This window comes from Notechis scutatus, chromosome 5, assembly GCF_049901735.1.
Source record: "Notechis scutatus isolate UNSWTSFEM ecotype Mainland chromosome 5, rNotScu1.2, whole genome shotgun sequence".
In the NCBI taxonomy this organism is placed as follows: Eukaryota; Metazoa; Chordata; class Lepidosauria; order Squamata; family Elapidae; genus Notechis; species Notechis scutatus.
Window position 1 is genome coordinate 93,518,367 of NC_142013.1, and position 23,940 is coordinate 93,542,306.

Below are 23,940 nucleotides of genomic sequence, written 5' to 3' on the forward strand. Positions count from 1 at the left end.
CACACAGCTTAAAGTTTTTTTACATGCGCGTGTAGTAACACCGGTTGAATCCCACCCCTGGTCATAAGCCACTTGTAACTTTGAATGGTAGCTAAACAGATGGTTGTTAAGTTGAGGGCTACCTGTACAGCTGTAGGATTGAAAGGCTGGAAGTGATTAGAAATGCATGATGTAATTACTTTCACTCACCACGATCAGAAATCAGTCACCTGGTTTGAAAGTGATTTGAAATCAACAAAGCTCCCAGAATAATGTATTTGAGCTGGGCAGTCATGTAGATCTACTGAATAAATAAACAGAATAATTTTTAAATTTGTGACTAAGTGAATTATCTGAAGAGATGAATGAATGAATTCTTTATTGGCCAAGGATGATTAGACACACAAGGAATTTGTCTTGGTGCGTATGCTCTCAGTGTACATAAAAAGAAAATATACATTCGTCAAGAATCGTAAGGTACAACACTTAATATAGTCATAGGGTACAAATAGGCAATCAAATCATGCTAGGAAACAGTCTATAAATTGTAAGGATACAAGCAACAAAGTTACAGTCATACAGTTGCAAGTGGGAGGGGTAGGGTGATAGGAGTGATGAAAAGATTAATAGTAATAGTAATGCAGACTTTGTAAATAGTTGGACAGTGTTGTGGGAATTATTACATTGGTAATGATGATCCCATTTTTAAAAGAAAAGTTAAAGCCGATTTGAATAATTATTATTTTATTGTGGTTCATTGTGTAGTCAGCCAGATTTTAAACTGGATTTGGCATTTTTATCCACCTGTTGAGTTTTTCTCATGGATGTTTGAGAGGGAGAGGTTGTTTGATAATATTAAGGGTATTGTTGCAGGATGGAAGCTGCTCCAAGCAAAGCTGACTTTTGCAATTGAACTAATTGTGATTTTCTCAATGTAGATGGATAGATAGAATTCTTTTATTGGCCAAGTGTGACTGGACACACAAGGAATTTCTCTTGGTGCACATGCTCTCAGTGTACATAAGAAAAGATGCATTCGTCAACAGTCAAGAATCATAAGGTACAACACCTAATAATAGTCATAGGGCACAATAAGCAATCAAATCATACTAGGAAACAGTGAATATAAATTGTAAGGATAAAAGCAACTAAGTTACAGTAATACAGTCACAAGTGGGAGGGGATGGGCGATAAGGAGTGATGAGAAGATTAATAGTAAATAGTAAATTTGTAAATTGTTGGATAGTGTTGAGGGAATTATTTCGTTAGCAGAGTGATGGCGTTCGGGAAAAAAATTGTCGTTGTGTGTAGTTGTTCTGGTGTGCAGTGCTATATAGCGTCATTTTGAGGGTAGGAGTTGAAACAGATTATGTCCAGGATATGAAGGGTCTGTAAATATTTTCACAGCCCTCTTTTTGACGTGCTGTATACAAGTCCTTGATCAAAGGCCGGTTGGTAGTAATTGTTTTTTCTGACCCCTTCCTCTCTGTGGCAGCCCCTCAAATATTGGAAGACTGCTATCATGTCTCCCCTGGTCCTTCTCTTCCTTAGACTAGCCATGCCCAGTTCTTGTAACCGTTCTTCATATGTTTTAGTCTCTAGTCTCACTTAACAAATGTGACAAGAAAAGCTATTTTCTAAAGCACCCAAAGGCCAGACAAGGAATAATGGATGGAAACTCTCTGTGGCAGCCCCTCAAATATTGGAAGACTGCTATCATGTCTCCCCTGGTCCTGGAGGAATGGAAGGTGGCCGATATAACTTCAATTTTTTAAAGAAGGGTTCCCAGGGAGATCTAGGAAATTATAGGCCTGTCAGCATAACATCTGTTCCAGGAAGATACTGGAAGTTTCTTTTAAAGATAAAATTACCAGATACATGAAACACTGACTTTGCTCAAGAATTCCTAACATGGCTTCATTAAGGGTGGTCCTGTCTAGCTAATCTACTAGAGTATTTGAAGGCTGTTAATAAATGTATGGTTAAGGGTGAGCAAGGAGACATAATCTAGTTAGATCAAAAAAGCCTATGACAAAGTCCCTCATCAACAACTTCTCAGTAAGTTTAACATCCATGGAATAAAACTGGATAAGCTAAACTAAGGCTAAAGAATAAAAAAGCAAAACAAATAAATGGAAATTTTGCCCAATGGAAGGATGTAGTAAGATTTATGTTGATTCTATCACTAAGTGTTGTATCTAATGATTTATGATGAATGTATTTTTATGATGACTGATCATGATTTATCACTTATTGTAGCTTTTATGTACAATGAGAGCTTATGCACTGAAGACAAATTCCTTGTGTGTCCAATGAATCACACTTGGCCAATAAAGAATTCTATTCTATTCTATTCTATTCTATTCTATTCTATTCTATTCTATTCTATTCTATTCTATTCTATTCTATTCTATTCTATTCTATTCTATGTAGTTAGTGGGCCTCCTTATGTTCTATTCTAGAGCTGGAATATTTTAAACTAATAATAAATAAAGTGTGGCTTCATTGGCTGTGGAAGAAACTGGGGAAGCGCAAAGTCCAGCTGGGCAGAGCAGGGAGAGGTAGAGCAATTCAGAGGAAGACCCAGGGACAAACAGAGAAGGGAGCAACATGAGTTGTGTGGCTTACGGGGGAGGAAAAGGCACTGATTTCCCCTCATTAGCTGTAAACACAGTGGAAAAAAGAGGAAGCTGCGCACAGCAAGTTGTTGGGAGCAAACGTGAATTTATCTTGTATCATCATGGCTTATCTGTGTTCCTGGTGTCTTCCCAACTGTGTGAGTTTTGCTGTGCTTTCAAGTTTGAAATTCCTTCTCTTGCCTTGTCAAGTTAATTACTGCACCTTGGTTTGTTTGGATTTTTAATTACACTTTGTACGTACTTTGTTTTCGGACTGAATTTCCTCCACTTAAAGACTGTTTCTGGGAGAGTTTTTCTCCAGCCGAAGGTTACCTGGATGTTGGGGGCAAAGTTGGAGATAACAAAGGGACTCTTATTGCTTATTTGGCTGTTTTGCCTTTGTGCCATGCCCCAGGTGATCACAATCTGCTGTCAAAAAAGACCAACAGTATTTAAGGCATAATCAGAAATAGTATTGCAGATAGAGATACAATATGATAATTTTATTTATTTTTATTCATTTATCAGACTTAGAAACCACAAAGATGTAAATCACAGGTGCAACCGTATCTGGAATGTTGTGTGGAGTTCTTGGTGCTTTGCCTCGGTGAGCTGCAGAATGTTCAGAGGAAGGCAGCTAAAATCTTCAGATTAAGGGTCTGAAGTTTCTTCCCTATGGGGAAAAGTTGCTTTATTTCTTAATCTAGAACAGTGGCCTCCAGAACAGTGGCCTCCAACCTTTTTGGGCACCAGGGATCGGTTCCGTGGAGAGAGGTTTTTCCATGGACCGGAGGGAGTCTGGTTTCACGAGCTGCCTGCATCCTGCGGATGGGACTTTGTGTGTTTGTGTGGGCTGGTTTCTGCCATGCCAGGACCGGTGTCAGTCCATGGATTGGAAGGGTTGGGCACCCCCAATCTAGAAAGATGATGAATGAGACGAGGCAGAATTATGGTCCTTCTCTTCACTAGACTAGCCAAGCCCAGTTCAATTAATTGCCAAGCATCTGGATTTTGATCTCATGACCATGGGGATGTTGTAAGTGTGAAAAATGGCCATGAGTCACTTTTTATCTGTGCCGTTGTAACTTTCAATGGACATGAACTGTTGCAAGTCGAGGACTAGCTGTATTGACTGTGAGTTTATCAGTCATTTGTTTCTTCAAAAGGTTTTGAAAACTTTTTTTTAAAATTGCTTCAGCTACTTTTAAAAGTACATTCCGTACCCGTAACCCGTAACCCTTGGCATGTACCCAAAGGGTCTAAAATCTGAGATTTGTAGACCTACTAACTTAAATAGGCAACCTGCCTCTGCGTTCAGTTTCTGTAGGGAGGAATGGAAGGTGGCCAATATAACTTCAATTTTTTAAAGAAGGGTTCCCAGGGAGATTTAGGAAATTATAGGCCTGTCAGCATAACATCTGTTCCAGGAAGATACTGGAAGATTCTTTTAAAGATAAAAGAATTATGCATGGTATGGATAAAGGAGAACAAGGGGAAGCTTTTTTCTCCTGTTCTTTTTGTCTTAAAAAGAGAGGTTGGAACAGATAGTGGAAGTCATGGGAATCAACAGCTTCTAGGCCAGGGGTGTCCAACCTTGGCAACTTTAAGACTTGTGGACTTCAACTCCCAGAATTCCTCAGCCAGCAAAGCTGGCTGAGGAATTCTGGGAGTTGAAGTCCACAAGTCTTAAAGTTGCCAAGGTTGGACACCCCTGTTCTAGGCGGTGTGGTTGCCTTTCAAGACAATCTGTTAGGACACCAGGAGGCTTCCTTGTGTTGACTCATATTGGACTAGCTGGGCCAAGGGTCTGATATAACAGGGGCACGACTTATATTGTTATATATTCTCAGGCCAGAATTATGAGTGCATCTATTTTACTGTGGTTAGCTAATTGTGAATTAAAACTGTGGAAAGTTAGCGCTCATCTCTTTCCTATAGAATGAAATATTTTGAGGACTATTTTTTTTTTAAAAAAAGGCAGGATAAAATATTTCCTCTAAAAGAGAAATAAAAATCTTAAGGGAGTCAGAAACTCAGATCCCCAGATTCCCCACAAGCAGATACTGAGCTGAGGCAGCTTTAGAAATGCAGATTTGGTAATCCATTACTCCCTGCAGCAAGGTGTGAACAAAGGTAAGATTAACCCACTATCATCTAGCAGCAGAGCTCACCACATTGCACAATCTCCTAAGGATACTCTCCAAACTTCCATCAAACTTAGCTCAGACAACCCACAGAGCCAGGTATGACCCCTTAATACATGTTCTTGCACAGGAACAGGAAGTTCAAGAGAAGGTAGAAAAACCCCTCTAGTCTCAACTCCATATGGTCAGCTGCCCAGAACTACCCATGTGGTTCTGCTTCATCAATAAATGGACCTTTTTCCAATCCGCCTCCAGCCTCCATTTTGTCTCCAGTGCCTTTCCCCCTGCCTGGAACTGGACCAGATGGATATTTCTCCAAACAAAACAAATTGAGTTTGAGCTATCTGTAGATAATTTTAGTAACATGGATCCAAGACTATGGCTAGATTAGGAGAGGACTCTTCTTTACCTCCATATTTAGTAGGGATCTCTAAAGAAAAAAACTCTTTTGATTCCCAGAGGATATTAATTGCTAGTAGAAATTATTAGAGCAGTTTCACTTGTTTCATCTTTTGATTACAGAAGATACTTTATATGGGGCTGTGTGAAGTCTAGTAGATTCACTTCTTGTCCAGAATCTCTGAAATTCCAAATTCTTTTTGTTCTGTTTTTACATTTTTTCTTAACTTTACTTTTTACACGTTGGAGATGTTATTGTCTTCCACAGCTGTTAACCTTGGAATCATCCATGTTCATTTTCTTTAACTGAAAAAAAAGAAACAATAAAATAAAACTTAGGGAGAGGCTAAAAGGTCAAAAGTAAGTAAGTACTCAGTACGTAAATAAATTAATTTATGTATTTAGATTTGGAAGGCTACCTGGCTCTCAAATAACTCTTAAGTGGCTTATATAGTTAAAAGGAAAAAAGGAAAAAAAAATAAACAATCGAATAGAAAAAGGGCACACAAAACCTTTGCTCTACAAAATAATTCCTCAAAAACAATCTATCCCATACCTGGGAGCAAAGCCACATTTCAAATATTTCCAAAACCTTTGTAGTGGAACTCTTGGGCGTGGGGGGATGCTGTTCCAGAAGGCATCAAGAGTTGGTATTCAGCAGGTTCTGACCAGGTCTGGAGAAGCGGTAGCGGAAATTTTGAGTAGTTTGGAGAACCGGCAAATACCACCTCTGACTAGCCTCCTGAGTCCCAGCTGATTGGCTGGGTCTTCTTTTGTTGCCCTGCACAGGAGAACGGAGCTGGAAAGCAGGTTAGCGGGATGGGGAGGGAATGTGGATTTTGCAGTAACCTTCCCCTGGAGTGGGGTGGGAGTGGAGATTTTACAGTATCCTTCCCCTGCCATGCCCACCAAGCCATGCCCACCAAGCCACACCCACAGAACTGATAGTAAAAAAAATTTGAATCCCACCACTGGAAAGCAGGTGTTATAACATAGAATGCATGCTTCCGGGATCCTACTAGATGACGTTGTTTAATAAATGGTACCTGGAATGCTCCGCTCTGCCAATTCTGCCCAAGCAACAAGAATAAAGAGGGGACTAGAGGATAAAACATTCAAAGAACTGTTACAGGTATTGGGTATGTTTACTCCAGGGGTCTCCAACCTTGGCAACTTTAAGACTTGTGGACTTCAACTCCCAGAGTTCCTCAGCCAGCAAAGCTGGCTGAGGAACTCTGGGAGTTGAAGTCCACAAGTCTTAAAGTTGCTAAGGTTGGAGACCCCTGGTTTACTCTAATGAAAAGAAGGACTAGGGGAGATATGACAGCAGTGTTGCAATATTTGAGGGGCTCCTACAAAGACGAGGGGGCTAAATTATTTTCCAAAGCACCAAAAAGCAAGATGAGAAACAATGGATGGAAACTAGCCAAGGAGAGAAGCAATCTAAAACTAAGGAGAAATTTCTTAACAGTAAGAGCAATCAACCAATGGAACACTTGCCTTCAGAACTTGCGGATGCTCCCTCAGTGAAGGCTTCCAAATAGAGACTAGACAATCATTTATCTGAAATAGTGCAGGGTCTCTCTTGTTCAAGCTGAGGGTTGGATTAGAAGACCCCCAATGTTCTTTCCAACTCAATTATACTATATTTTTTATGGCTGATCTTGAGTATATTTCCTATATTGCCTACTTTGTCACTGGGTTTTTCATCCTTCCCGTCACTCTCAACCTCATTGTTTGGCTGGTTGTGTTGGGTTTGTGCTTGGAATTAAGTGCCAAAGACCCTAAATATTGTCCCAGAGACCCTTAAAGATGGTCACCCTCCCTCCTCATTTTTAGTTTAAAGCCCCCCTCCTCCCCTTATAAGTTAACCCTGTTGTTTTCTGAAAACATTTTCCTCAGTTCCTGTGATGTGCAGCCCATCCCTGGCCAGAAGCCATTAATATAGGTAGTCCAGACCATGGTTTAGGACAGGGGTCTCCAACCTTTGCTGGCTGAGGGACTTTTGAAGTTCAAGTCCACAAGTCTTAAAGTTGTCAAGGTTGGAGACCCTTGGTCTATGAATCTAAAGTTCTCTTGGTGGCACCAACCCTTGAGCCAGTAGTTCATTTCTAAAAACCTTTGATCTCTCATTGGATGTTGACCTATTGTTGGGAGTACCAATATGTACAATATATCGATACCAATAAGCATCAATGTACAAATGATATCATTGGATATCTTTTGCATATTGATGATGCTGAACCTTGATGGATGACCTAACTCAGAGGTTTCTCATTGATATTAAACAGGAAGAGCATGAGCAAAAAATATTTGGTCTGCTCAACAGCCTGCCTCTTACAACACTGACTCCAACTCCAGGCCCTTCTACAGTTTTGAAGAATACCAACTGACCTTTAATATCTGCATATGGATTTTAAATTCAAGGTCAAGTACAAAGTCAACAGATAAACTAACACTTTCTGGCCTGCCATTCTGATCTGTGAGGCGGGCCTATCGTAGTATGCAGAATCATGTGAAATTCTCATCCAAGAATTACACAGCTGGCTCTTTTTATAGCTTATCAGAGGGCTTTAAACATTACTGTTTTATCTGACTATTAAGTGCATAGGATTTTATAAAGAACATTCATAAATGGTATTGCACCAGAAAGAAAATTGTAGCGCTAAACGACTAATCGAAGTGCAGGTAAAAATTGTTGCCAACCAAATATTTTTTTGTCACAAGGCAAACCTTCTATATATCTATGGGTCTCACTGAATTTGCTCCGTAAAATACCAACAGCTAGTAAAAAAGTTTGCTTGTACCCCAATATATGAACTATTTAAAAGGGCAAGCTACATAGCATATGCTCATTAATATTTTATGGATTTTTTAAAATAGAAATGAGTATATAAGATATGTCCTTCTTTATAGTTGAGTTTTAGCAGTAGTATCTAAAGAGCTGTTTTAGTGGAGAGAAAGATTTTAAGAAGGATTTGCTGAGATGTTCTGCCATGAAAACCATGAAAACCACGTAATAGGCTAAGTTTTATTTAAGTTATGCAAACTGTTTGACTCTTATGTCTGCTTCTATCTGCTGAGTGTCACTGAACTTTTTTGTGTTTTTCTTAACTGTTGGACAATTCTTATCAGTAATACTTGTTTCATGTGATAATTTCTGTAAACAGAACCAAAGGATTAGCTGGACAGTGGTTTTTTTTTTGCAAAGCGTTACCCTATTTTAATGGATTTATTATTAAACAAGTAACTCTTTATCCTAAAACTTGGTTGAACTGATTTATCATGTTGTTTTGACAGTTCTATTTTGATATTCAGTTCTAAGTGTTACATTGAACTGGAGTCTTTAAAGGCAAAGTAAAATGTTATATATTTAAAAGAAGCAGATATTTTCTTCCTGTTCTTATTTTCCATGTATCAATTTGGGCTTTAGAGTAGATTAATACACCTCTATTCCAGAGTTGGTATTCAGCAGGTTCTCACCAGTTCTGGAGAACCAGTAGCAGAAATTTTGAGTAGTTCAGAGAACCGGCAAAACCCACCTCTGACTGGAGATTTTAACTATCTTTCCTCTGCCACGCCCACTAAGCCACACCCACCAAGCCACGCCCACAGAACCAGTAGTAAAAAAATTTGAATCCCACCACTGCTCTATTCCCATGGACAGGATGCATTGTAGTGCATCCCTAAGGAACGAGTAAAACTATCCCACTTCAGATTTTTGTTCTGTTTTAAAGAAGTGCAATTCATATATTTCTGCTAGTTTAAAATATTTCATTTAGCTCAAACATTAAGGATCCTTCAATATAGGTTTCCAACACTGGTTTCTCATACTGGTAGGTGTGGAGGGGGAATTGTAACATCAAATATGCATAGGCCAGAATTGCTGATGCCCCTCTTGTCCTTCTTGTGTGTTAGTCTAGGACAGTGATGACGAACCTTTTTGGCACCGAGTACCCAAACCAGAATGCGTGTGCATGTGCGTGCCATACAGAGGCCTGTTTTTTGGCCATTTTTGGCCTTTTTTGGGGCTGTTTTCAGGCCATTTTTCAGGTTGTTTTCGGCCATTTTGGGGGCTGTTTTGGGGGCCTTTGGGGCTGTTTTCGGGCTGTTTTCAGGCCATTTTTGGGGTTGTTTTCAGGTATTTTTCGGGCTGTTTTCAGACTGGTTTTGGGCTATTTTGGGGGAAATTTTCAGGCTGTTTTTCAGGCATTTTTGGGCTGTTTTCAGGATGTTTTTCAGGATGTTTTTTGGGCGTTTTGGGGGCTGTTTTCAGGCTATTTTTGGGTTGTTTTTCAGGCATTTTTCGGGCTGTTTTCAGGCTGTTTTTTGGGCAGTTTTTTGGGTGGTTTTTGAGCTGTTTTCAGGCCATTTTGAGGGGAAATGACCTGAAAAAGACCCAAACTGCGCTCAAAGCAGCCTGAAAATGGCCAGAAAACAGCCCAAAAAAATAGCCTGAAAATGGCCCAAAAATGACTTATTTTTTTGGCCATTTCAGGCTGTTTTTTGGGCCATTTTCTGGCGCTCTGGCACCTACGAAGACCAGCTGGCCTGCACGCGTGCCCATAGAGAGGACTCTGCATGCCACCTTTGTCACACATGCCATGCATTCACCATCATGGGTCTAGGATAAAACTTTGCAAAAAAATAAATAAATTCCCAGACATTCTGTTTGCCCAGGCTACAGAAATTGCCAAACAAGTGCACGTAGTCCTTGACATACAACCACAATGGAGCCCAAAATTTCTGTTGTGAAGTGAGACATTTCTTAAGGGAGTTTTGCCCCATTTCTATGACTTTTCTTGCCACAGTTGTTAAGTCAATCGCTGCAGTGGATAACTTAGTAGCCCAGTTCAGTGGTGGGATTCAACATTTTTTACTACCAGTTCTGTGGGTATGGCTTGGTGAGCATGGTGTGGCTTGACTTGGTGGGCGGGGCTTGGTGGGTGTGACAGGGGAAGGATACTGCAAAATCCCATTCCCTCCCCATCCTACTAACCCGCTTTCCAGGTCCGTTCTCCTGTGCAGGGCAACCAATAGAAGACCCAGACGATCAGCTGGGACTCGGGAGGCAGAGAATAGATGGGGGCGGGGCCAGTCAGAGGTGGGATTTGCCAGTTCTCTGAACTACTCAAAATTTCTGTTACCGGTTCTCCAGAACTGGTCAGAACTGGCTGAATACCACCTCTGGCCCAGTTGTTAAGTGAATCTGGCTTCCCCACTGACTTTGCTTGTCAGAAGGTCATAAAAGAGCATCACGTCACCTTGGAACACAGCAAAGGTCATCAATATGAACCAATTGCCAAGCACCTGAATTTTGATGACATCATCATGGGGGATACAGCAAAGGTCGTAACTGTGAAAAGCGGTCATGCTGCTTTTTTCACTGCCATTGTAACTTTGAAAAGTCACTAAATGAACTGTTGTAAGTTGAGGACTACCTGAACTACTGGGAATAGATATCCAACTACTAAGAATCGAGGACGTTGATGCAAAAGGATGGCAGTTGTTCTTTGTTGTTTGTTTTTTTGTATTGGTGGTTTTTTAATTGCTGGTGTGAGTGACCTAGAATGGGACAGAGGGTAGGCAGAATATTCAGAATCAGCACTATGTGGAACTATGTGTTCTCTCCTTGTCAATATGCAACGCTCCTCAGGACGTGGTGATGGGTAGATACACAAAACGCTGTAGCTTTGATGACTTATTGAAGGGTTTCCCCCAAGAAGAGGCACGGAAGCTGGCAAATGTTCCAGCATGTCCTTCAGGCTGCTTTCCTGTTGACGTGGCTGGAAAAAGAGGGACTTTGAAGAGAATCTCAGGGCAAAATTCCTTCCTCTGTGGAGTCTTTCAGAGCAAGGCCTTGGCTGGGAGGGGAGCAGGGTATTGTTGTTGTTAGTTGTGAAGTTGTGTCTGACCCATTGCGACCCCATGGACAATGTTCCTCCAGGCCTTCCTGTCCTGTACCAGTCACTGGAATGTCAGATCCTGTGACTTAGAGAAAACAATCCTCCTCCTCCTCCTCCTCCTCCTCCTCCTCCTCCTCCCTCCTCCTCCTCCTCCTCCTCCTCCTCCTCCTCCTCCTCCTCCTCCTCCCCCCTCCTCCTCCTTTTGGGGACACTTTTTATTAAGTGGGATCCATTCAGGGGGTGGGATGCTACCGGTTCGGACCGGTTCGGGCATACCGGTAGCTCCAAAGAACAGCTGTCCTAGAACTGGTTCGGTCTGACTTGCTCCGAGGATCTTCAGTTGGGCCCTTCCACCCGCCCGTGGTCCTAAGTCCCTTTTATCCTCTTAGCTGTTTGGCATGGCAGAGTGGGTTGCTCTGCTAATCAGCTGAGAGGCTCAGGCGTTTTACTTTAGTCTTAGGACATGCGTGCGCAGCGAAGTGGGCGATCACTGAACTGGTTGTTATGCCGATAGCATTCCCACCCCTGGATCCATTCTAGGACTGCCTTGGTCCACCTGCCATCAGTTTTTCTTGCTATGCAACCGGCCCATTTCCATTTCAATTCTGTTACTCTTTTGATGGCAACGTATACTTCCGTTAGTTCTCTAATCCACCTTCTATCTTGTCTTGTGATGCCGAGCATGTATCTTTCCATGGCTCTTTGTGCCACTCATAGCATTTGTATCGATTGTGCGGTTAGTGTCCATGTTTCACCGGCATATGTTACTGTAGAGCAGGTAGAGAAAACAGAAAACAATGCATAAGTTAGTTTGGGCGATGTCTTGAGGATAAGGGAAGATCACCGGATGGATGGGCTCATAAATCAGGGTGCCAAATGTGCATCAGTCCGGAGGTATGTGCATGTTCTTATGGTCTCCAAAGCTCTTCAGCATGCCAGGGCATGAGCCTAGAGCAGGGGTGTCAAACTCGATTTCATTGAGGACCGCATCAGGATTGTGTTTGACCTTGGGGGGCCGGGGTGGGAATGGCCAACTCAATGTCACTCTTGTTGGGGGTGCCTGTGGTGGCCTGAGCATTCTGGCAGCAAAAACAGGCTCCTGAGCTCTGTTTTGACTGACAGAGGGTTGCAGGAGGCCATGGCAGCTGAAAATGGAGCTTGGGAGCCCGTTTTCACTGGCAGAAGCACTGCAGGCAGGTCCTTCACTGTTTCCCTGTAGGCCAGGTCTAAGTACCCTGCAGGCCAGATCCAGCCCCCCGGGCCTTGAGTTTGACATCCCTGGCCTAGAGCCATATTTGGTCCCCAGAATGGGCAGGTCCTCAAATATTCAGCCCAGCCTTAAAACATTTTTGGGAAGTTAGGATTTTGGCTGGAGGTGGCTTAAATCAACCCACTTTTGAGTACAGCCTTTGAGCCAATGGAAAATGGGTTCTGCCTCAGAAACCATAGGAGATCATTCCCCCTTAAATTTTAACTAAAGGCTGATGATGCAGCTGGCAAGATTGCTATCATCTAAATTGATCTCCATTTCTCTACAGATCTTAGAAAAAATGCTAGGAGCATAGATTTTCTTCTTCGGTGATAGAGGTTGTGTGTATGTGTGTATGTGTGTATGTGTGTGTGTGTGTGTGTGTGGTTATGCATACATTTCTGGAAATGGCTACTGGAATAATTCTCAGGTAATTCATTGTGGAAAGCTGTCTGGGCAATAAACCAAGTTAACATGCGTAATTTATGACAGAGATAATTAAAGGAAAAAAAAAAAAACCCCTGAAATGATTGCAGATTGCAGAACAATGTAGTTGTGACCTGTCAACTGACCCTGGTTTAGAAATGATGCAAAGTGAAATTTTCATACTTCTTTAATTTATATCATGATGAAAATAATAAGTAGTTGAATCCCCACCCATCCCTCAGTTTGGAAGCTTTTAAATGAAAGTCACAGGAATATAGTGCAGTCTCTGTTTGCCTCTAAGAACAAAACACCATATACTGTAAGGACCTGCCTCTCCTTCTAACTCAAGAAAGTAAAAACTCCTGAAATTGAGTATTTCAAAAGGAACCTTTTACTGAGTAGAAGTGAAAACAGGACAAAGGCAAAGCAGACTCTAAATCCCCTTAGGCAATACAGTTAGACTTAAGGCATTAGAAACCCCTCCCTCTAGTCCGATGTGGATTCAGCAAATCCACAGGTGTGAAGATGTTATTGTAATGGCTGTCCTGTGATAAGCAGGCCTTCCCAGGGCCATCTTCCTCTGGCTTTTAGAGTGAAACAACCCACATGGCCCTCCCCTCTAATACATTCCCCAAAAGGTGAAAAAATCTCAGGGTCCTCAGGTGCCAGGATAAAAGTTATAAAATAGCAGTTGTCAGAGGCAATAAGAAAGAATCACATTCGAGGTTCTCCCCTTCTCCCAATTGAATGGCAGTATCACTTTAAGGATCTATTCTTGTATTTTCAAGAATAGACCTGAGCCAAATTAAAAAAAATTTTTTTTTGCATCTACTTCATATCATTTAAAATACCGATTTATGCCACACACGTATACTTTTATACCTTTTTATTTGCAGAATTTATTCTTTTTTTAAGAGCTGTATTTGCTGAGTGTATTTGCTGGCTAAGTGATACCCTAAATACTTTCAAGGGCAAGGACAGTTCATTCAGGTTTTTTTCCTTTATTTGGTCATTGCAAATTCAAATTATGACTTGTGGGCCTCTATGAAATAGGGAAGAGGACCCATATGGCACTATAGAACATTATGAAATAATGTACAGTAGTGAGCAATGTAGCTGAGATCTCGTCACTGAAGTAGGGGCTTCCCTTGTCCATAGTTCCTTAATGAATCATTAGAGAATAGTAGAAGCAGTGACAGGCTGAGTATAGGCATTTGATTGGATTTAGTCCAGTGGTGGCTAACCTTTTTGGGCTCCTGTGCCAAAAATTGTGTGCACGCTCGCATGCCAGCACCCAGAAGGCAATGCGCCCCCCCCACACCTCCTGCGCATGCATGTGCAATCCCCACCCCCACCCCCTTACCTGCACTGTGCCTCACAGCTGATTTTTGGCTGGTTTGAGGCCTTTTTTGGCCTCCCAGAGGCTTGAAAAAAGCCTCTGCAGGACGAATAATAGGCCCGTATCATCACTTCCGGTATTATAGGAAGTGATGAAACGGGCCTATTATTTGTCCTGCAAAGCCTGCAGAGGCTTTTTTCAAGCCTCTGGGAGGCCAAAAAAGGCCTCAAACCAGCCGAAAAATCAGCTGTGAGGCATGCACAGGTGCAGTGAGGTAAGTTTGCCTGCGGCTCGCGTGCTGGTACAAATGGCTCTTTGTGCCACCTGTGGCACGTGTGCCATAGGTTCGCCATCACGGTCTGGGTCTACCAGAAGAGCATTTCTCTCTTCCCCAGATTGCTTCTCCTTAGCACCTGAGCACAGCAGGAATGACTTTAGTTATCAAGTTTATTTATTACTGTTTATTAAATTTGTAGTCTGGCCAAAAGAAAACACGATAAAACTGAAAATGAAACAAACAGACAAAAACAAATTAGGAACTAACATCCTAGGGAGACATTTCAAATGTCAAACATTTGAAATGATCAACTTTCTAGGCACATTATAGGTAACCAAGCATTACTTAATTACAAACCCCATGGGCTGCTCCAATTGCAACTATGTGTGTAGTCTAGACCTCGTTCTTTTTTTTTTAACAACACTTGCAACTGATTAAAATTTAGCTTCTTCAATAGAAATTTTGATAAATTGATCTGCATAATCTCCATTTTGGGCCATCAACTGGTAATAAGGGGAATATTAATTCAGAGCACCAAATCATGTGACATAGTACAAAAAACAGCACAGGAAAACTTGTAAAAAATGTCTGATGGTTTCATCCAAGTATGAACAGGGACATCCAGATAGGGGGCATCTTTGGATTTCTGTTGGGAAAATGCAGCCAGGCTGGAAGGTGGGATCAAGCAGGGAATTATCCTCGAGTTCTTGCATCATTGCAAGAGGCATAAGCTCCTCCCTACCATCCACACAATCTTATCTGCTTGTTCCCAGACGAACACAAGCATCTGGGAAGATTCTTGTAATCTTGGTAGTGAACAATAAAGTGGTATGTTTCAGCTATTTTTGAGTAGTACTGGTTGCTTGTGCCTGACAATTTCCCATCCAATACTTTTGAGGATAGGGACTTAAAATCTTGCTTAACACTCTTGTATGAGACAAGAAGGCATGTTGGAAAAATGGTTAAATTGTCCAGGTGACGAATGGATATTTTTCAGAGACAGCCAGGCATTAGAGAGGACGTGTTGGGTGCAGCCATTGATATTTTATACTAATTCCTTTGTAGTAACCATTTTCTCTGTTTTAACTAGTAATGTATACAGTACCCCAAAGTGACAGAGGTGGAGCAGAAACAGTATTGTTTATTATCTTTTCTGTCTATGGAGATTCTCAGACATCCAGATCATGGTTGTTCCAAGGATGCTTTTTTTTTTTCAAAAAGCAACTGGACTTTTTCTTTGAAGATGTTTCGCTTGTCATCCAAGAAGCTTTTTCAACTCTGACTAGATGGTGGGGAATGGAAGGATTGATACTCTTTGCAGACAGCTGGTCATTTGCATTCTTTTAGAGAGTCATTGAGGCCACTTGGACATTTATCTGTGTTCTCAGGGTCACCTGAGTAGTGCAAAAGGGTTTTTTTGTTTGGTCATAAATTATAATATATATAAATATAAAATAAATAAACTGAGCCTTCTTGGAACTACTGTGTTGTATACTGGAGATAGATTATGTTGTATCCCTCCCCTTCTGTTGGGAGAGGGCTGTTCAATTTTGACATAGATGGCCTCTTTGACCCCTCTTTCAAACCAGTGGTCCTCTCTTGGGTGATGAAATGTCTGCAAGGAAACAAGCAAGCTCAGGGAGCAGCAAGGATCCCGCATGAAACATTTTATGACATAATAGAAAATGTCATAAAACATTTTCTGTGCTCAACACCTGGTGGTTCAACATGAGCTATTTTCAAGACAGATACATATCTGAATATCCCCCCCAAATTTTAATAACTTTTCCACTACATCAGAAGCTCTGCCATTGTTGAAGGCATCAAGGAATCTGGTAGGTAAACACCTCTGAAATGATGATCACATGTTGTCTAGTATACACATACACAAACACATTTCTTTATATACTGACTATCTATCATCCATCCATTATCTACCTACCTACCCATCCATCCATCCATCCATCCATCCATCCAATTAGTCTGTCAGGCTACAAAGCAAAGAATTAACCTTTGGTACTTTTATTTCCAAGAATATCTGTGACTAACATGAGCTCTTTCATTTCTCAGAAAATAAAAATATAATGGCGTGTGAGAAGTTAAGGAATATGAGGGTGATCTTGAAAGACAAGGAGAAGAGATACTGCCTTGGATATAATGGGGAGGAGCCAGCAACTGAGTTACATCAGAGAAATAAACTTAAAAAGGACCCATCCTAATTAATCAGACAGTAAAAAGAGAGAGTGGCATTTATCCTTTCAGACTTGCAAGATTACAATGATGTAGCTTTACAATAAAGTAGAATTACTGCGACTGGTTGAGTTTACTGTCAGGTCTGTTTGGGAGGCTGACAAGCAGTTTCCACTGTGGCACTTGAGAATATCCTGAAAATCATGTGGCGCACCTTCATTAAGCCGTTTTGGCAATAAGCAAACCCCTCACAGATGCAGCCATTTTCATGACATATCGGCACAAAGGGAAAAAAAATAGCGAGGCCTGTTCTTACATAACAGGACAAAAAGAACAAGCATGTCCTAGAGACTCTTAACATGTTGTAACTATATATAGCTTGGTGTCCCTGGGAAATATTAAAAAAATGTTTACAAAACAACTAGCATTATTAATGATCTGTGGCTATTCTAAAAACACTAGCCCTCTGAAGGTTACTATATTAGGAATCGTATTGAGATCCAACATATTGTTATGTTTGTAATCCACTGTTATTTATATATTGCTAACCATTTCATGTTTTGATGAACATTTCTGATATATATAGAGTGGCGTCACATAAAAACTTTGTCCTCCTAATTTATTTGTAACTTCTAAAGTCCTCCCTGCTCCATGTGTTAGAATTTTATTGGAGCTTTGTGGGCATCCTCTCCAAAAGTGTGTTTTTATTTTTCTGACTGTGCGAACTAACGTTAAATCTCTTTAAAGAGATGTAGGTGTGTGTTATGAGAGGGAGAGGGAGGGAGAGAGGAAAAGGGAAAGAAGAAAAAAGAAATAACGTTAGTTTATGTCTGTCTTGTACAATAATTACATGGAGAGTAATCTTTCTTTTGACAGCTGGCTAAACCCTTTATTCGTTATTGGCCATAAACGGAAACTAGAAGAAGATGATATGTACAAAGTTCTCACTGAGGATTCCTCTAAGGTGCTCGGGGAAAGACTGCAATGGTATGTAAATCCCAATGTCTCAGTACAGATAGTTCAGTCATTTTGTTCTTGATAGTCCAATGTCAATAAAAGTAATATCCAAATCTAACAAAATGAAATTCAGTGGTGAAAAAAGTAAGGTTCTACATTTAGGCAAAAAAACCCAAAATGCACAGGTACAGTATATGTGGTACCTTGCTCAATAGCAGTAACTGTGAGAGGGATCTCGGAGTCCTAGTGGACAACCATTTAAATATGAGCCAGCCGTGTGCAGCAGCTGCCAAAAAAGCCAACACAGTTCTAGGCTGCATAAACAGAGGGATAGAATCAAGATCCTTGGTAAGGCCACACTTGGAACACTGCATCCAGTTTTGGCTGCCACGAGGTAAAAAATATGTTGAGGCTTTAGAAAGAGTGCAGAGAAGAGCAACAAAGGTGATTAGGACACTGGAGGCTAAAACTTAGGAAGAACGGTTGCAGGAACCGGGTATGTCTAGTTTAATGAAAAGCGGGACTAGGGGAGACATGATAGCAGTGTTCCAATATTTCAGGAGCTGCCACAAAGAAGAGGGAGTCAAGCTATTCTCCAAAGAACCTGAGGGCAGGACAAGAAGCAACAGGTGGGAACTAATCAAGGAGAGAAGCAACCTAGAACTAAGGAGAAATTTCCTGACAATTAGAACAATTAACCAGTGGAACAACTTTCCTCCAGAAGTTGTGAATGCTCCAACACTGGAAGTTTTTAAAAAGATGTTGGATAATCACAGGGATGGGATCCCTGTGATTGGTATAACTACCGGTTCTGTTGCTCTGCGTCGCGCGCGCATGTGCCAGTCGCATGAGTGCAATTTACAACCTGCTGAGCAGCACTGCGTGTGGGTGTGCAGCGGTTGGAAAAGCCCCTTTTTCCTGCTTTTTCAACCACAACTGTGCCACACAAAGCAGCTGAGGTTGAAAAAGCAGGAAATAAAGGACAGGTAAGAGCCCAGGCGGGTGGGTGGGCCAAAGAGCAGCAAACGCAGAACCGGTTCTGTGTCTGCTGCTCTTCAGAGCAACCGGTTCTACAGAGGTGGACAGAACTGGTAGAATCCCACCCCTGGATAATCATTTGTCTGAAGTGGTGTCAGGTTTCCTGCCTAAGCAGGGGGTTGGACTAGAAGATCTCCAAGGTCCCTTCCAACTTTTTATTCTATTCTGTTCTAATAGGACCAAATTCCATGTGAAAGAAGAAGTGAGCAAAACAAAAACTGAGGTTGAAAATCAATCTCTGGGAGTGGAATTGTGCATGTATGGCTATGTACACACTAAAAGAAAATACAATAATCAGTTATGGCCATTGCAAGCAAAGGGGTTAGGTCTATAAAACAAGAAAGGACTTGTTATTCTTCTCAGCGCAATGGAACATTGGAAAATAATAAAGAGAAGAAGGACCCTGCCTAACCAAATTTGGTATGGGAAAAAGAAAGACTAAGTTTCAAAAAAATTTCAATTGGCAGGGGATGTGAAGAAAAAAATAATCAACTCAGCTTTCTCCAGTTTGAACCAGAGGGAGGATGTTGGAGAAGCCATCCAAAAACCATTAAGATGACAAGTACATAAGCATGCTTTGAGCCCAAGGTGGCAGGAAATTATTAGAGACTCAGACTGGTGACCCTCGACTCCTTGGGCTAAAAGAGTGAGAGAAGGGAAAGCAAAAGAGTTGTGCATTTCTGTTACTGTACCTGTTGTGGTTCGCTAGCAGCCTGAGCAGGCAGCAGCGGAATCGGACAGTGGGGAAGAATGGGGATCAATCCGGGAATCTGGAGAGGACTCAGATGAGGGTCCTGCGTCCGATGGAGAGATGGGGCCAGGACCATCTGGGAGTGGGTGCTGCCTTTGGAGCCTTCGGAGTCTGGCAGCAGTGAGGCAGAGGACCCAGGGGAGCCTGTTCCCACTGCGCGTGTGCACAGAGCTGCTAGAAGGCGAGAGCAGCTGAAACAAAAGAGGCAACTCAGGAGTAAAGCTGGGAGGTGATTGCCCCTCCCATAAGGGATAAAGGACAGGCAAAGATGATGAAACCTTTGCAGGAAGCAAAAGTAGTTCGTTTGGTTCAGATTCATTCTTGTAGCTCTTCGTACTTCGGTTGGTTTTTTTTTTTTTTTCTAGTTCATTGGATACTTCTGTTATTGGCAGCACTTCACAGAAAAGAAAGGTGGGTGCTTATCTGGAGGGACCGTTTGAGATTAATTCCGGCTGGGAATGAAAACAATTTCCAGCATTGCAATAAAATAAGACTTGTTTTTAAATTAAGCGTGTGCGTAATTATGATCTAGGAAGCCTTGGTAGAACAGCACCCTTTCTCAACAAAATAAAATTTTATTTTTCCTATGGAATCTACTTTCTGATCAGGACAACCCTGAAGAGCTGATACCAATGCACTCCTATCCCTGTAAGTCTGTTAGGTGACTGCATGGACTGTTAGTGACTCCACTGTTCTTCCTCTTTCCTGATCACATGACCCATCACGATACCCTTAAGCCAGGGGTGTCAAACTCGATTTCATTGAGGGCCGCATCAGGGTTGTGTTTGACCTGGGGGGGACGGGGGGTAGTGGCCGGTATGGGCATGGCCAGGATGGGGGTGGCCAGGGTGGGCATGGCCAGCTCAACGTCACTCACTGAGGACCCATTTTTGGCCACGGCGGCTTACTTCAGCCCTCTGCCAGCAAAAATAGAGTTTGGGGAGGCCCGCCTAGGCTCTGTTTTTGGCCACAACAGCCTCCTGCAGCCCTCTGCCAGTGAAAATGGAGCCTCCCCAAACACCGCAGGCCAGTCCTTTGCTATTTCCAGGGCACCTCCATGGGCCAGATCTAAGATGGGGCCGGATCTGGTCCGTGGGCCTTGAGTTTGACACCCCTGCCTTAAGCTGTGTTCCTCTTTTTTCCCTTAACTTGTTATCACTTTACAACTTGAATTTTGTGCCTTTGCAGAGGTTGCGCTTTCTAGATCCAAGTATGATGCCAGGAGAAATCTTGAAATCTTGCCTTATTTCTTTCTGGGTAAGGTAGAATTTTCTTGAGTTGAACTTGGCTCATGGTGACTTCTGTTGAGCTGGAAAGTGTAACAGTGATAGGCTGAAAAGTGTGACTTCTGGATTCTTTCCAATGGCAACGGTAGAGAAGTGTTTTGCCACCACCTGTTTATTGATTTTTTCTCTCTCCAGAGTTTCCAGCATAGTCTATAGCCTTTGGCCACATTTCCAAATGCTAAGCAAATATGAATCTATCTCAGCTCTTCAGGTAGGCAAAGTCAAGAAACGAGCATGATAGGGATTCCTGGAAGCCTGTCCAGATTTATTTTTGTCCTGTTTTATAGTGACCAAATCAGGGCAGAGTTATTTTGAACTTTTTACCTCATGCTCTCCTATGATTTTTTTTTCCACAAAGTCCTCCTTTAACAGCTTGTTCATTGCTTCCATATCCCAAAGTCAGCTCTATAATCTGTTAAACTTTGTCAAAGTCAGTCAAGGTTAGTTAGGAGCTGTCACTTCTTATGACTACTATCAGAATGAATAAGCACCATGGACTTGCCGTGAAATCTTTGTGTAAACTTTGTACAAGTTTGCCTCTATACTTCTTTAACTTCACATGCTTCAGATAGGTTTTTAGGAATGTGGGACACTTAGCCAACATATCTAAGAATACAAGGTTGCAAAGGAGTTTGTTTTTGAATGAAGATTGATATTGGGCCATATCTCACTGTAAAGTTACTATTTTATGACTTGATTATGAGCTATAAGAAATGCCTGCAGATAAGATATATTGAATTTTTTCTGACTTCTCCCATCTAATTTTAAATCTTATATTTCTAGGTACTGGGATAAAGAAGTGCAAAAGGCTGAAAAAGAAGCAAGAACACCACGTTTGACAAAAGCAATTATACTTTGTTACTGGAAATCTTATTTAATGCTGGGTTGTTTTACATTGGTTGAGGTAACAGACTATAAGAGATGTACTATTTTAAAAAATCTGCAAGCAAAAATTGTGAAATGGTTATATTAACATGCCTACCCCCTGCTTAATGTTACAAGTTTTGTAGAAAATTTTAAGCAACTGCAAAAAGAAGAAGAAGAAGAAGAAATGGGGAAAATGAAAATGTATTCAATACTTCTTTTGGCACCCTTTACCTCTCTCTAATACTCATCCCACCGTACCAACTATATACGGACGGTTATAGAAATATAATACATGCATACATTCCAGAAGAGTTCCAAGTTCAAAATATTTTGAGTTCAGGATAATGTTGTGGTGCCTGCAGTTTGGAATCGTTCCTGTAAGGTTAGAACATTTGTAACCCTTTGCACAACCTCACTTTAGCAGCCTACACAGGAGAATAAAAATAATAATAAGAATATTTTGTTTCAATTGTTCCACTTTAACTGAAATTTTCTTTTCTTTTTCTTTTTTCTTTTAAAGGAAGTTCTGATACTTATTCAGCCAGTATTTCTGGGGATGATTATTGGGTATTTTGAAAAGATTGGTTCTTCACAAGCTGACGAAAATGCTTTGGCCTATACCTACGGCTCTGCTGCAGCCTTATCTGTGTGCACTTTGATTCTGGCCATCACTCACCATCTGTATTTTTATCATGTACAACGTGCTGGCATGAAGCTGAGAGTAGCCATGTGCCATATGATTTATCACAAGGTAGGTAATAGTTTTTCTTTATCTCAATAAACAGGGACCCCAAACATAGGTGAGTGCTTGTCTTGCATTGTGAGTGAAGCAAACAAGTGTTTCTAGAATCATTAGCTTAGCAGGGTGATGAAATACGTGGCTCTTCGTGAAAAGAATGTTAAGATTACATCAATGTGCCATATGTAAATTCTGTTCTGGGTGGACAGGACAAGGGCTGAAATCTCCAGGAAAAGCAGCAGGCTAGAAAGACGTTGGAAGCCGTTATGAATGGCTACTTCTATCCATGACTTTTAATGCAAAAAATTGGTTTGAGGTTTTATGCTTTTTATTTTAGAACTATTTTTAATTATATTGTGAAAGTTTTAATACTTTTCTATATTATATACCATGTAAGCCAGTAGGAGTTGTTGGAATTTGGCAGGAAAAAAAATACAAAATGCAAAGGAATATTTAAAATACAAGTGTTAAGTACGGTGTGATTAGAATAAATAAGAACATTTTTGTCCCATTTTCTCCTATTGGCTCCATAGTTTCTTTTTTTTACTGGAAGGATAACAGTATGCTAATATGACAATTTTGTTAAATTTTGAACATGTATTACTAAAATTGATGGAGTAATAACTGTGTTGTCATGCAAGATCTTGTAGTAAACCATATACGTACAGTGCATGAGAGGTCTGCAGATTTTCCCCTTAGCAAATGCATCACAGGAGCTTCTTACTTAAGGCTGAAGTCTACAATCAGAGAGTATCTGTAGTTCAGATAAGAAACAATATGTTGCAGCAATAGTACAGTGCGGTGGTGGTATTCTACTGGTTTGTCCCAGTTCTGCCAAGTTGGTAGTGCCAATGAGCAGCGGAGACCGAATCGTTTCTCTCTGACACTCTGCTGTTTGGACCACCCACCTGCCCGGGCTCCCATATTAACCTTTATGTCCTGCTTCTGAAATGCAGCTGCTTTGCGTGGCAGCTGCTGAAGCAACAGGGAGAATGCAGGCTTGCTGGAGGGGAGTCAGAAAGCCTCTGTGCTTGCGTGAAGTACGTGTTTGACATGCGTGCGCAAGGCGCGTCCACCAAGCCACGCCCACCAAACTGGTGGTAAAAATTTTTGAAGCACACTACTGATATAATGACCAAATAGTTATAATTAAAATTATATAATTATAATGTATAATTGAAAGGGACACGGTGGCTCAGTGGCTAAGACGCTGAGCTTGTCGATCAGAAAGGTCAGCAGTTCAGCGGTTTGAATTCCTAGCAGCACATAACGGAGTGAGCTCCCATTACGTGTCCCAGCTTCTGCCAACCTAGCAGTTCGAAAGCATGTAAAAATGCAAGTAGAAAAATAGGGACCACTTTGGTGGGAAGGTAACAGTGTTCCATGTGCTTTCGGCATTTAGTCATGCCAGCCACATGACCACGGAGATGTCTTCAGACAGCGCTGGCTCTTTGGCTTTGTAATGGAGATGATCATCGCCCCCTGACTGCTACCGCTGCACCATAGAGAGTATTTTAACTTACTGCACCTCTGTATGGTTTGCCAGTTGCACAGTGGCAGATGGGAAAGCACTCCAGAGGGTCATTGCCCAGAAGATCATTGGTTTTCCTCTCCCCTCTTTGGAAGAGCTTTATAGCTCCTGCTGCCTTAAGAACATCCTCAAAGATCCATCTCATTCTGGGAACTCTTTTTTTTTTGAAATATTACCATCTGGCAGACGGTACAGAATAATAAAAACAAGGACAAATAGGCTGAAAAACAGCTTCTATCCCAGG

At 41.4% G+C, this 23,940-nt stretch overlaps 1 protein-coding gene across 3 annotated transcripts in view; it reads left to right on the forward strand.

The window, feature by feature from the left end:
* The window catches only part of ABCC4 (ATP binding cassette subfamily C member 4 (PEL blood group)), a 197,318-nt gene that overhangs the window by 2,108 nt on the left and 171,270 nt on the right, over nucleotides 1–23,940 (forward strand). For all 3 annotated transcript variants that reach the window (XM_026668980.2, XM_087967376.1, XM_087967375.1), the window contains exons 2-4: nucleotides 17,404–17,514; nucleotides 21,343–21,463; nucleotides 21,947–22,177. In XM_026668980.2, the coding sequence (XP_026524765.1) occupies nucleotides 17,404–17,514; nucleotides 21,343–21,463; nucleotides 21,947–22,177 (463 nt within the window). The remainder of the gene's footprint in view (nucleotides 1–17,403; nucleotides 17,515–21,342; nucleotides 21,464–21,946; nucleotides 22,178–23,940) is intronic.